The sequence below is a fragment of the Carex rostrata genome, chromosome 19 (genome assembly GCF_964058835.1).
Source record: "Carex rostrata chromosome 19, lpCarRost1.2, whole genome shotgun sequence".
Taxonomy (NCBI): Eukaryota; Viridiplantae; Streptophyta; class Magnoliopsida; order Poales; family Cyperaceae; genus Carex; species Carex rostrata.
In genome coordinates this window covers 2,692,391-2,706,214 of record NC_135936.1, presented here as the reverse complement: position 1 = coordinate 2,706,214, position 13,824 = coordinate 2,692,391, and the positions used below count along the sequence as shown (strand labels likewise).

At 31.7% G+C, this 13,824-nt stretch overlaps 1 protein-coding gene across 2 annotated transcripts; it reads left to right on the top strand.

Annotated features, from left to right (window-relative positions):
* The first annotated feature begins 6,817 nt into the window (after nucleotides 1–6,817).
* On the top strand, nucleotides 6,818–12,455 carry LOC144571861 (putative transcription factor bHLH041). 2 transcript variants are annotated; one of them, XM_078321249.1, is made up of 8 exons: nucleotides 6,818–7,051; nucleotides 7,131–7,235; nucleotides 7,343–7,448; nucleotides 7,560–7,574; nucleotides 7,699–7,761; nucleotides 7,853–8,542; nucleotides 9,051–9,431; nucleotides 11,657–12,455. In XM_078321249.1, exons 1-8 carry the CDS (start codon nucleotides 6,882–6,884, stop codon nucleotides 11,741–11,743), a joined length of 1,617 nt encoding a protein of 538 aa, XP_078177375.1. In that variant the 5' UTR covers nucleotides 6,818–6,881; the 3' UTR covers nucleotides 11,744–12,455. The 2 variants fall into 2 exon arrangements, with proteins under 2 accessions (XP_078177375.1, XP_078177376.1); XM_078321250.1 differs by lacking the exon at nucleotides 7,560–7,574.
* Nucleotides 12,456–13,824: the final 1,369 nt, after the last annotated feature.

Below are 13,824 nucleotides of genomic sequence, written 5' to 3'. Positions count from 1 at the left end.
AATAATATGATTCTTCACTATTTGATTTTATAAAACTTACAATAATTAACAAACACCAATAAATGACATGTTTAACCAAAAAAAAACATAGTATATTCAAACATCATATTTTTTTATATTATTTTAATTTAGACATATGTTTTGCTAAAAGATCAAATTCGGCAATAATCTCATCTGAGCTAATCTTATTAGCTATTTCCTTCTCAATATAAATAAGCATGTAATCTCTAAGAAACTCATCACCCATCTTGTTTCGAAGTCCAGTTTTAACAAGCTTCACGGCTGAAAAAGCTCGTTCTGTAGTAACAGTTGAGATGAAAAGAGTAGCAGTTTGTCGAATCAACCTAACTAATAGAGGCTAATTTTTTGGTTTTTATTAAAAAAAAAAATTTAACTGGAGAAACTATTTTCTTTGCTTTCTATTTTTACAGCTGCTTTTTTCGTTCTTCTAAACATACAATAACTTGTTTTTTTCGGTTTTCGCATACATGTTGTCTTCTTCCAATTTTAACCTGTAAATTTCTATATTTTAATATTAAACCACTTTGACCGGTCACGCCAAACCATCCCAAAAAGAATGCTCTATATTATAATATTACACAACTTTGGTCACGGGTCATGTGAAACCATCTAAAAACAATTAAAAATTGATGTTACTTTTGCGCTTGCAACTCTCTAAATTTTATGTATCATCATAGAGGGGGGTGAGGCATACAAAATATAAACTTTAGTAAAATTTCTAGGTACTAGTTAAAAAAAAAAAATGTTGGGGTTTACTCAGCCACCTTTCAATTGCATTATCTTCCGCCCCTGGACATTTGCATTCAACACCGACTCGATTCTGGCATTTATTACATAGCCAATTTTGAAGGTAGCTGAGCGGAGAGAAGAAACAAAAACAGAGGAAGAAGAATGATCAGGAAGAGAACAAAAACGTGGGAAAAAGCTGGAGCGCAACTCCAAAATTTTATTTTGGGTTTATTTGAATTAAAACAAAATATTTTTTGTTTGTATTAAACTTATAATTGGCTAAATATTTATTATTTTATTTGAATTAAACAATATAATTTCTGTTTGTATTAAACTTATAATTAGCTAAACATGTAATTAGAAATAATGAAATATTGATATAACTTGATACTTTTAAGAGGAGGTTTCGAAGGACGTGGCTACGGTGCTACGGGTAGCTAAGAGGCCTCCGTGCTACGGCTCGGATTTCGAGTTTTCAAAATCCTAACGGTCGATCCGAACCGTTCATCTTGTTCTCCATATTAATATGTGCTTGGAGACCAAATTTTACATTTTTCTGAATTTTTTTACTATTTATTAAACCACTTTGAAAACCCCTGATCCAACGGTGGCTTAACCCAACAGTAAAACCAGAAACTACCGTTGGATCAGCGGTTTTCAAAGTGGCTTAATAAATAGTAAAAAAATTCAGGAAAATGTAAAATTTGGTCTCCAAGCACATATTAATATGGAGAACAAGATGAACGGTTCGGATCGACCGTTAGGATTTTGAAAACTCGAAATCCGAGCCGTAGCACGGAGGCCTCTTAGCTACCCGTAGCATATTAGCCAAAACCGGTTTCGAATGTCTTATCGTGTCTCATATTTTTTATCTTAGTTTTAAAAGTATAAATAGTCAATCTGAATCGTTCAATATGATTTCTATATTAAAATGTACTTGGAGATCAAAATTTATATTGTTTTTTTTAATTATTTTTTTAGATAGATATAAATTGTTGTTTTCAAATGGTAAAATGGTACCGGCAACTTCCAAGTTGGTCAGGAGGATGTCAAGTTTAAACCCGATTTGCATAGTATGCCAACTAGGAGTGGTAAAAAAAAATCCATAGTTCGTGATTCAATTTGAGTTTGATTCGATTCGAAATTAGTTTGTTCTGAAACAAATCAAACCAGTTCGGTTCGAATCTTATTCAAATCAAACTCAAATTGGTATAATTCATTCGAAATTGATTCACAAACTATTTAGTTTCAAATCTCAAATAATGCAACTAATGGATTCAACCATTAATTTTTAATAATGCAGAAACCAAACTTATATCATAGGTCAAATTAAATTGTTAATATAATGATAACTTATAATAGAAAAATGTTTCAACGACGTAACAAATTGATAATGGAATAAGTTTCATTTGACTAGGTCCATGCCGTAATTTTAATCAATCCAGCAGCATAAAAGATAAGGAAATCTTGAACTGACCCATAATCTATTAGTGTAAATTCGTAAAAGGTAAAAGAAAACCGTGTAAATTTTGTTTTGCGAGAACAAACCTAATGCATAAACTACCGTTATAACTAGAGATGCCAAAAAAAATTATAGTTCGTAATTCGATTGACTTAGATTCGAAAAATTTGTAGTTTACAATTAATTTAATTCGAAATTAGTTCGATTCAAATCTTATTCAAACTCAAACTCAAACTGAAATAAATTCAATTCAATTTGATTCGTTTACAGCCCTAGTGCCAACTGAGATTTAAAACACCACTTCCTCCCACTTGTGATAAAGCAGCAAGTCTTGTAATATGCATCCAACCTGGTGTTGCGTCTCATTCTTATATGCACACTAGGTCTATAAACAATTACAATTAACTCTTTATCTTGGACAAAACTGACTCGGTACAGCGTCTTGTTGCATGCACCCTTTGGTCTTTATATATGGAGTCATGGGCTGATGCGGAAATCTTTCTCTTTTGTAATAGAATTCATTTATTTACTAATTGAGAATCGTATAGTTAATTGTTAATTTACTAAGAGAAGGGTTAAAATGCATCGTTGGTTTTGTGCTCCAATTATATTCCACATCTCTATCTCCGTTTACAAAGTTCAAACAGTCGATCAGAACCGTTCATCTTGTTCTACATATTAAAATGTGCTTAGAGATCAAATTTTATATTTTTTGAATTTTTTTTACTATTTATTTAGATAGGTACAAAATCACTGCATCAGGACCATCCAAAAACAGTGATTTTATACAAGTGTCAAAGTAAAAAACTTTTAGCATTAAATATGGGATTCGTATCCTCCCGGGTACCTGACTCAACACAATTGAAACAGACAGTTCATATTTACTCTCAGCCGGTCGGGATTCGGGATGACAGGGAGGCAGAAATATTTGTGCTTTGAGATGCATGTCAATCCATTTTCGGACTGTTTGATTCAATTCTACTCAGTCAGGTCACCTGAGGGGATACAAATTCTTTTACTTTTCATGGACAGCTCTTGTGTGGCACTCCACAGTTTTGGATGGGGTATCATGTACCGAATACATATCCTTTGAGGTAACATAATATTTCTGTTTGGATCACAGCCGATTGGAATTTAGACTAATCCGATCCGAGATAGAACGTATGGAATCACTTTAATAGTCGTGTGGATGATAATTGGAAGGTCCAGATCCAAACAAAAATATTATTACCTTAGATGATACGAATTCATCAGGTACTTGTGCGAGTGTGTGTGCGTGTGTGTGCGTGTGTGTGTGTGTGGGGGTGGGGGGTTGTTCTGGTGTGATTGCATAATTCAGATCACCTAAGGTACATTACTGTTTCGATTTGAAGATTCCGGTTCGTTCATTATATATTAGCACAAATCTTAATGAGAATACAGGTTTGGGACGGATTAACTCATATTTTGATTGGACGATTCAGATTCCAGCTCAAACAGTAAGGTAATGAAGAGGATCCAGACCCTATAATTGCATCGGTGGATCAAGAGTCGATTGCATCATGAGAACAGTAAAAGATATATTGTTTTTTTTTTATGAGTTGGCAGAGGCTGCCAATAATTTATTATACCAGAATTAAAGTAAAAGATATATTGTTACCGAAATTTTTATTAATATTTAAAAAAACTTTAAAATTTCAAAATCTACACCCATTTTCAACAAATTTCAGATCTGCTAAAACTGGATAATTATTTTTCAGATCTAGCATTTCTATTCGGAAAATAATTCTTTCGATTTAAATATTTTCTTCTTGAAAAATAATTCTCCGGTTTTAGATTTTTATTTTTTTATAAAATAAATAGAAAATGTTATGATTTATATATTTTTTTACTAAAATATTAGAAATATTTCTTTAAAAATAGATGAAATACTATATAATTGAATTTATTAGAAAGAATGTGATAAATAACTCGGATTTTTCAGGCAGGATTTTTTGCGGCTGTAAGAAAAATTAAAATATTTCTTTGTATGTTATTAGGAAAAAAAAATAGAAAAATTTGTCTGAGTTATTGATCCCGATTCAAAAGTCTCTTCTGAGTAAATAAAAAAATATCAGTCTTTCTATTTAAAAAAAATAGAATTTGCTCTGACAATATGTCAGACAAAATTATTTTATATTATTTTTTTTTCAAAATAAATGCAATATCTTAGAATTTAAATGTACTAGAAGCCTAGAAGGAGCACTATATTTTCCTTATTTACTTAGAAGTGACTTTTGAACGAGAATCAATAACTCAGATCCATAATATTTTTATTTTATTTTCCAATAACACATAAAGAAATATTTTAATTTTTCTTACAGCTGCAAAAAATCCAGCCTGAAAATATTGATCCGAGTTATTTGTCGCAGTATTTCTAATAAATTCAATTATATAGTATTCCATCTATTTTGAAAGAAATATAAAAATATTTATAATATTTCAATACAAAAAAATAAATAAATCATAATATTTTCTATTTAATTAAAAAATAAAAAACCCTAAAACTGGATAATTGTTTTCCGGAACCTCAAATCCGGAAAATAATTTTCCGGAAAGAGATACTATAGATTCGGAGAATTATTTTTCAAAACGAGACATTGGATCTGAAAAATAATTCTTCAGTTTAGATAGATATGGAAATAAGTTGAAAATGAGTACATATTTTAAAATTTTGAAACTATTTTGGATGTTAATGAAAATTTCGGCAATTGTTCAATGCAAAAGATTTCCGAAATCTTTGTCAGATAATTCAGTGGTCTAACCAAAGGAATTCGTATCCTCTGCATTAATTCAAAAAGGAATTTTTGAGTAGTTAATGTATCTGAATTATTCGATTAGCTTTAAGATTCGTACATATTAAATTCGAATTAATATTAAAGACCCTCTACATTATAGGTGAGACCGGATAGACTCTATTTATAATCAAACGGCCGAGATGCATTAACTCAAAAATGCTCTTTTAAGTTAATGCAGACGGTGTGGACTCCTAACCAAAGATGGATCACAGGATAAGACAGCCAATTCTTCCTTTTGAATATTTATTGAAATCTTAATTTATTTTAATGAAGTTTAAACATTTAGGGGGTGAATATCAATAACTATGAAATTTATGTGCGTTAATAATCAATTTTAAGTTAATTAAGACGAGGAAATATTTAAATAAAAAATAATTTATGGGTACGCACCCAATTTTGCTAGAATGGATATCTGTCTTTCTGTCCATAATTATTTGTTTCTTTCCTCAAAGTTGGTGTAAAATATATAATTTCGAAGAGTTGTCCTATAGTTTTGTAAATTTTTATTCATTACATTACATAGAAAATCAACAGTTGTAATTAAATTAAGTGATTTTAAAAATTCAAAAATAAAACTTTTCAAAAAATTCAAATATAAAATATAATTTTCCAACGTAATTATTATATTAAAAATTCACATGCAAAATGTGATATCATGTAATGTCAAATATTTTTATCTTTAACATATTTAAAATGATTAATATGTACTGAAAATATCAATATGAGAGTATGCTTGATCGCTATATATAGTTATTAGATATAAGTTTTCAATATATATAATTATTAGTATGGATTTAAAGGATTCAAAGAACGAATAGTATGGATTCTATAATTATTATATTAAAAAAAATATTAGTATGGATTTTAAGGAATCAATATAGTTGCGACATTTTATCTAAATACATTTTAACTTGGTCAAAATTACATAGTAATATTAAATTGTGTATTAGTTGAAATAAGTACTATCTATCAGCATAATATATCGACATAAATATATTTTAGAAATATAAAAGTTTTCATAAAAATGTTTAGGAAGTGAATATCTGTCTATCTGACCTGATTTATCATTCAGCTTGAGCAGCCTTTGTGGTAGTTGGTTCGACGTGCATGGTTGGCTGATCACATTTATCATTTTGCATGATTTACATGAACGAATGGTAATTTTTTGAAAAGGGGGGGTCTTTTCTCAAGTTATCCTGAGAAAGGACCAATTCGCAAAATGTCCTCCCAAAATATGAGTTCGTATCTTCTGAGATATCTCAACTATTGAGTGACCGACGTGTCCGGTGCCTATTCGGGGGTGATATAGGGGTCAGTATTATGTGTACTTTGAGATTCGTGCAGAACGTATTTAAACGGTTGAGATTTTCCATAAAGTCACGCAAAGTTTGAGATACCTCAGAGGATACGAATTCCCAAAATATGGCCAATTGGCCATATGGCCCGTATCCCATATGCCTCCTAGTTTGACCCGAGAACGGAACATTTCTACTGAAATGGCCGAAATTTCTCCGGCATGTTAAATTTTGCTGAAACCCGTAGAAATCTAGAATCCCTCAAAAAATGGTACCTTATATTTGACTGAGATTCTGAACCAGACTGTTTCAATTTCGTGCAGATCCAAGCCGAAACCAATATCTGGTAAGGAGAATCGGAAATTCTTCCTTTGACACATTTTCTTTCTAAATCCAAAAAAGAAGCACACTTTGAACGACTACTTTTCCTGTTTTCTTCGCTGGCGTCTCAACAGACATGGACCCATAATCCTTTTCCTTTCTCCTCCTCGCCGTCACTCTCTTCTATACTTTTCCAAATCCCTTCTCAATAAAACACAATCTCACAAGGCAACAATAATGGTCTCCTTGATTGGTGCTCCCATTTCCTTAGCACATGATCAGTATTCAATGGATAGTATCTTTCTCCTTGGTCATGAATACCGACTGCGGTTTTTACAGCATGCCGCACGACTGCTTGGCTGCGCATACATCTGTATATGGTCTCCGTTCCCGGATCAATCATCTAAGTATGCATCCAAAAATACCTTTTCTCCCACTTTAAAACCATGCGAAATATATATTGAAATGATGACATATCAATTGCAGCCACTTGTCATGCATCAGTGCGTGGCTTCGGGATGAATATGACAGAGGATTGTCAAGCACGCTTTTCGAAGAATATCGAGGGTCTTTTTGCACCATTGTTAGCGGGTAAGCATGAATGCATTGGCAACTTCAAAATGTTCTATGCATTAATATACTGTTTCAATTCTTTTTTTACATAATATAGCTTTTTGAATCCTGCAATTCCTGTGCAGTTGTGTTCCTGGATGGGCATTTAAGGATGGCTTGCTGTACTTTGAGTTGAGAGATTCTGAACTGATGAGCGCAGCTTCCCAGCAAATCCAACAGCAGTTCTACCAAGTAAGAAGCCAAAAAAAATTATTACTTTCCATTGTGGTGTACTTAATTTGCTAGCAACTTGTTTGATCAAGATGCTAACATTATCTTCATACTGTCTGTGTTGTTTTCTAGGAATCAGGAATTAAGGTTAGTACAATACTCCTCTTCCTTGCTACATTACAGTACATTCTTTTTAATTTTTATCCCTCATCCATAATGGCGTGTGATGTCTTTGAATATTTCATGAATCTAAGCATTTTCCATCATATAGACAGCAGCATTTGTTGGTTGTCAAAATGGAGAAATTGAGCTTGGAATGACTACATCATCTCCTGTAAGTCATTGCACGACTTTTCTCTAACATTTGCACAACAATAATGAGACAGTGATGTTTTTTTTTTAATTCATTTATAAAAAATTGATAGGCCAACTTGCAAGTGAATGTACACCAAGTGTTCTCAAACGATTTCATCCAACAATCACTTCTTGCTGATCTGCTACAGACGCCACTGCCAGATCAACCAACCACAGTTGATATAGGCCGACCATCCTCTTCTTCCTCTTCACTTCTTTCTCTCTCTGTTGGGAGTCCCGAAGACTCTCCCCTAATTAATATCCCCCGAGTAAGTCAATCTGTAACTTCAGAAGCAGCGGCATCAAAACCGTTGATTGTACCAGCACCGCACCAGCAACTGATGCAGGCATATGGGCAACATCGAAATCTCCAATTCCCAACCCCATCTAGTGATGATGAGGCGATGACTAGGGCTATCCTTGAAGTTATTTCTTCTTCGACAACCTCGAGTTCGTCTTCGCCTCAAGTTGGAGATGGAGCTACCGGGTCCACAGGTGCATTTAAGGCTTACAAATCGGGCTTGGGACCTAGAGTTGAACCTGTCAAGGTAGGTGGTCTTGCACCGCAACGGATGGTTAATGCATCATTGGCTATGTTGAGGAGAATGTATATGACACGGTACCAACCGAGGGTGGAACCGGAGGTGGGGATGCGACCAACTGGCAGTCAATTGCATCATATGATATCAGAAAGGAAGCGGCGTGAGAAACTTAATGAGAGCTTTGAAGCATTAAGAAAGTTGCTCCCGCCAGGATCTAAGGTAATTTACCAAGAAATTATACTTTCCATTACTTTGATAGTTTTCTTACAATTTTACCATAAATCTTTTTACCGCAACATATATAAAATATTAATTAATAAAAGAGGAGTTTATTTGCTCTTATATGGTTCTGAACAAATACCTTCTGATCTTCCAAACTAATGGTCAATGTAGTTGAGTTTCATCACACCTACATTTTTTTTATTTCAACATTTAATTTATTAGATGTTTCCCCTTCATCCAATATAAGTATATATTATACAACCTTATAAATTAATATTTCATGGTCATTTAGTTACATATATAGTATTTCATGATATAACATGTCAAGTTAGTCATACAATTTGATCTTGGAGTGTCTTAAAAAGCTTTTCTGTACAAATTTGAGCAACTTCTTTGATCCATCTGTTGAACAATTTGCTGCATTTATAACTGACCTGAACTCAAAACTTCGTTTTTAGCTTGAATTTATGGAAATAAAAATGAACCAATTTGTTCAATTCAACAGAAGGATAAGGCTTCAGTTCTTTCAAAGACAAAGGATTATGTCAGTACACTAAAAGCACAACTTATGGAATTGGAGGAGAAGAACAAAAGGCTAGAAATGCAAATTAGTCAGGCCAAGGAAACAGAAGAAAAGATAACTCAAGATCAGGTCAGTGAATCAAGTGAAAGAATACAAATCGAGATAACGAGGGCATCAGAATCGACATCAGAATCTCAACGAATAAATTTGCGAATAGTTGCGAGAAAAGAATGTGACTTGACTGATTTGATTCTCCGTGTACTCGGTTGCTTAAAGGAGATTGGTGCTTTCAAATTGGTATCAGTCAATGCAAGCTCAGATACGCCGCGATTTGCACAAGCTGACCTTATATTGCAAGTGACGGTACGTACTTCAAAATACAAACTCTTATACATCAATCCTTACATGACATTAGTTCCAAAAACTTCTTTCCGGAGTTAATTCGATCTATTTTATCTTTTATATATATATATATGTTTTATGCAGATGTCATACTTGTTAGCTTTCTTTATTTCATTAAGTTTTTCATAACTTCTACTCAAAAAATGGTTTTTCGTAACTTACGTGAAAGTACTAGATAGCGTCAGTATCCTTGGCCCTTGGGATAAATCTGTCTCAAGTAATGATACCCTCAAAAATAGTCATTTTTTTTTATGATATTTACAGATTCCTGTAGTTACGAGAAGTATTTGTAAGAGTATTTAGGACAACCTACAATTAAAGTACTATTATTTTATTCCGTAACAATGGATATAATAATCATATGTTAGTTTCAAAGCAGATAATATTTAGGTGCAACAAGCCATTAAATAGGATATAACTAAAACCTCTAGTTACTGATAATTGATACTTTACCGAGGTCAAATTTGTCGAAATTCAATGTGAAACTGAGTTTAGAATTTTCAGCACTACGGTACAAAATTACTATTGGTTCAAAATGCAAAGAAAAGTACAAGATACTGAATTACTGGTACTAATTTTTCCAGTAGTCGGAAATTTCTTGGTAAGAATCTAATGGCTCTGTAGGAAAAACAAAAACCGTCTTGTTTCCTTGTGAGGGAACCATTGTGGTCCCCGGAAAGTTGGTTTATAAGGAGAGGGAGGGCAGGGTTTTGAGTGCGAATCTTGAGACGAAGCATGAATCTTAGCGCGACGCCAGCCATTGGATGGACACTGGATTAATTTTCGTTCCCCCGTGTGGGCTCTACTGCTCTAGATTGTTTGAACTGTAAACGAGAAAGGATATCCAGTTAATTAATTCTAAATTAAGTCAAGGACGAGACGAGAGCCACGGGACAAATTTGACTGGATTTTGTATTCACCTGCTAGTTAAGATATCCGTCGGCTGTAGGTGAAGTTCGAAAGTGGTGAGAAGCTTCTAATCGTCAATCAGCAAATCTCTGTCGTTCAAAATCTTTTCAGTCGATGTCAATGTTTTTTCGAATAATTTTATCTTAATTTTTTTATTAAAAAATTTAGTACTTAGTTAGATTTGTAGAACAATTGAGTCGTAGTTAATTATTTGAATAAACGTGCCCTTAAAATTATATGGTTTGAACATGTCAAAAGGCTATAGTAATTAAAATAAAAAGTACTGTTACATCTATCGAAAGTCCAATTAGGAAATAATTTGAATTAGCAATAGATTATGACTTGACCAAATACAAATTCTAGTACAAGTCATACCTCGAAACTTCCTTTGGCCGCCTACCAACCAACCTACATTTCTTTTACTTATTTACTTCTATATTATTTTATTTTACCTAATACCGAACATTATATGTGTATTTTACACCAAGTGTTTTTATTTTTTGTTATCCGGGCTTTCATTTTGGTCGCCAGTGGTCAACTTTGTTTTCTGACCTTGTATCAGTTTGGTCCACCAACTTCATTGAAATTTTTTGAATTTGTTGCAATATCAGGGATCAAATAGATACATTAGAAACTTTAAGAACTAGAAAGGAAAATTTGAACTTTAGGGACCAAATTGTAAAATAGACAATCCATCACGGAACTTTTTCTACGGATTTATATACTGTAATTATAAATTAAGACATATATATAATATGAGGAGAGTTCCAATGCCTCATTTTTTTCATACCTCATATTTTATATTTTCGTTTTCAGAGTCCAAATTGTCGATCTGAACCGTTCAATAAAATATTTATACTAAAATATGCATGGAGATGAAATTTTATATTTTTTGGAATTTTTTTGCTGTTTTTTAAGATAGGTACAAAATCACTGTTTTTGAACTGTTCAAAAAATAGTGATTTTCTACCCATCTTAAAAAATAGCAAAAAAATTCCAAAAAATATAAAATTTCATCCCTAATCATATTTTAGTATGGATATCATGTTGAACGGTTCGGATCGACAATTTAGACTTTGAATATGAAGAAAATGAAGATATAAAATATGAGGTACGATGAGGTATAAAAAAAATGAGGCATTGGAACCCTCCTCATATAATATTGTATTAAAAAAAATTGTTTAGACATGGTACAAATGAGATACTCTTGTGCACGTACAACAGCGCATGAAAATAATATAATAAAAGTTTCTTTAATTATGTTTGTTAATTTACAGGCCGAGGATTACGATGAAGCGTTGGTAAAGGAAGAAGTAAAACACGTCGTCGAGGATGCGGTGGCCCACCGGTCAGAGATGCAGTAACTTTCCATAGTCACGTTGGCTCAACAATTTTGACTCAAATTTTCACCGCGACTAACCTGATAGGTTACATTACAATTAGCAATTATACACAGAAGAGAAATATTACATATAGAAAAGAGAATTTTGTATTCATAAATTTTTTTATAAAATAGTATAGAAAAATAAAAAGATTATCTTTGATTTTCGATGCATAGAAAGATCTCTAGCGTTTATTCCCATTTAAACTTTGAATCTATAAAACTGGCACTAATTCGAACCTTTATTTTTTCTGTTGCAACGGCTTCACGTGATGGAGCACAAAGTTTAAATTGGTATAAATTTTACAGATTCAAACTTCAAAGTTTGAACCAAAATAAATATTACGGATCTTTCTATGCATCGAAAATAAAATAATCTTTCTCTATTCCTATATTATTTTTCTATTCCTATATTATTTTATAATATTTTCTATGAATAAAAAATTTTCTATAGGAAAGGTTACTTCACAGCTTAGGTTAGAGAGAAAATTGCATAGGTGGCTATGACCAAGATAGATTCCTAGTTGTGTGGGACTTGGTCACTACCAAGAACAGACCAACCAATTGGATGGAGAGATTCAATCAAAAAAAAAATGGGGGGATGGAAAGATTCTAGACCAATGCTAGCTGCAGTACACAGCGAATTTTGTACTCTGTTTTTCTTTATTCAACGGATGACATTCATTCAATTTTTATGAGATATTTTAGCTTTTTATAGTATAATACTTCAAAAGTATTATTTAAATTTAAAATTATAATTATCAATGTGTTCTCAATTATTTAGACAGTAAGTGTTTCAAATCTGAATCAATATGAAAGACTGATCATCAATCGAATTTCCAATAGAGGCAAAATTTAGAACACGTCTATAATTTTATTTTTAACTTAATAGTATTTTTTAAAATATATGAACAATAAGAGTTGGATATATTGTAAACATTAAATGTACACTAGATTTTTTTTTTTTTAATAATCAATATTTTGTGTTAGATTGGAGGATTCAAGAGTTATTCGAGATGACAGATTTTGTAATTACTTCTTATCTTTCTGAAAAGAATTTCTTCAGCGCTATTTATGAGAGGAATGTTATACTTAGTACTTACCATAATTCATGCATTGGTAATTGGTATTCTCCCTCGCATTATTTACCAGTGATTTTAAGAAGTTTAGGTCTCACTTATTCCACCAAACGTGATTTAATTGAGTCGGACGGAATAAGCCGATCTTCAGGCTGGACTAAATTGACCTAAACTAAACCACATCTCTAGGTGGTTTAATTTTAATTGAGTATGAGGCTTAACTTTTCATTATTTTTATTATTTTTAATCACTTTTTAAGAAATATAAAAAAGCTAAAAAAAATTTCATTTACGTATAAGAAAACTTACAACTTTATCAATTATAGAATCAATATTTTTTTTTAGATGACATTACTTTCTAAATCAACAAAATATACAATCTAAGAAGTAATTAAAGAAAATATTTTTAAAATTATACTACAAAATAATAAAAAATTTATTCATCAACCTAACACATTTTTGACAAATAAATTAGTACACATATAACTTTAATTAAATAAGATTCATTAAATACAATGTGCTTCTCTAAGATATAGAATTAATTTATACATAACTCATTTTCTTTACAATTTCTTTCAATCAAAATGAAAAAAAAAATACAAAGAATAGTTTTATTATTGTTATTACAAATTTTGTAGGACAAAATAATTTGTAATATCAAATCATACCTGAAGCCATCAAATTCTTATCAAATAAGGAATAATTTAAGTCAAGGTATAACTTTAGATATCAATCAAACATGAATAATTTAGATTGACCTAAATTGAAATAACTAAGTTAGATCTCATTAACTTTAGTCCACAATCAAACATGACCTTAGATTGTTTTGGCCCGGTTGGATTACATAACTTGCAGATCAAATGGTTTATATCAAGTCTAATATGTCATCGAGAGAGATCAGACATTTTTTTTTAAACCTCGACCACAGTGGTTAAGTATAATTTTTATTAAATAAAAATAAAGCTACATCTAGCATTCTACATTCA

Coding starts and splice junctions, on each gene's coding strand:
- LOC144571861 (XM_078321249.1), top strand. CDS start 6,882: ATGGTCTCCTTGATTGGTGCTCCCATTTCCTTAGCACATGATCAGTAT. Junction 7,052..7,130: donor TTCCCGGATCAATCATCTAA/GTATGCATCCAA, acceptor TATCAATTGCAG/CCACTTGTCATGCATCAGTG. Junction 9,432..11,656: donor ACCTTATATTGCAAGTGACG/GTACGTACTTCA, acceptor GTTAATTTACAG/GCCGAGGATTACGATGAAGC.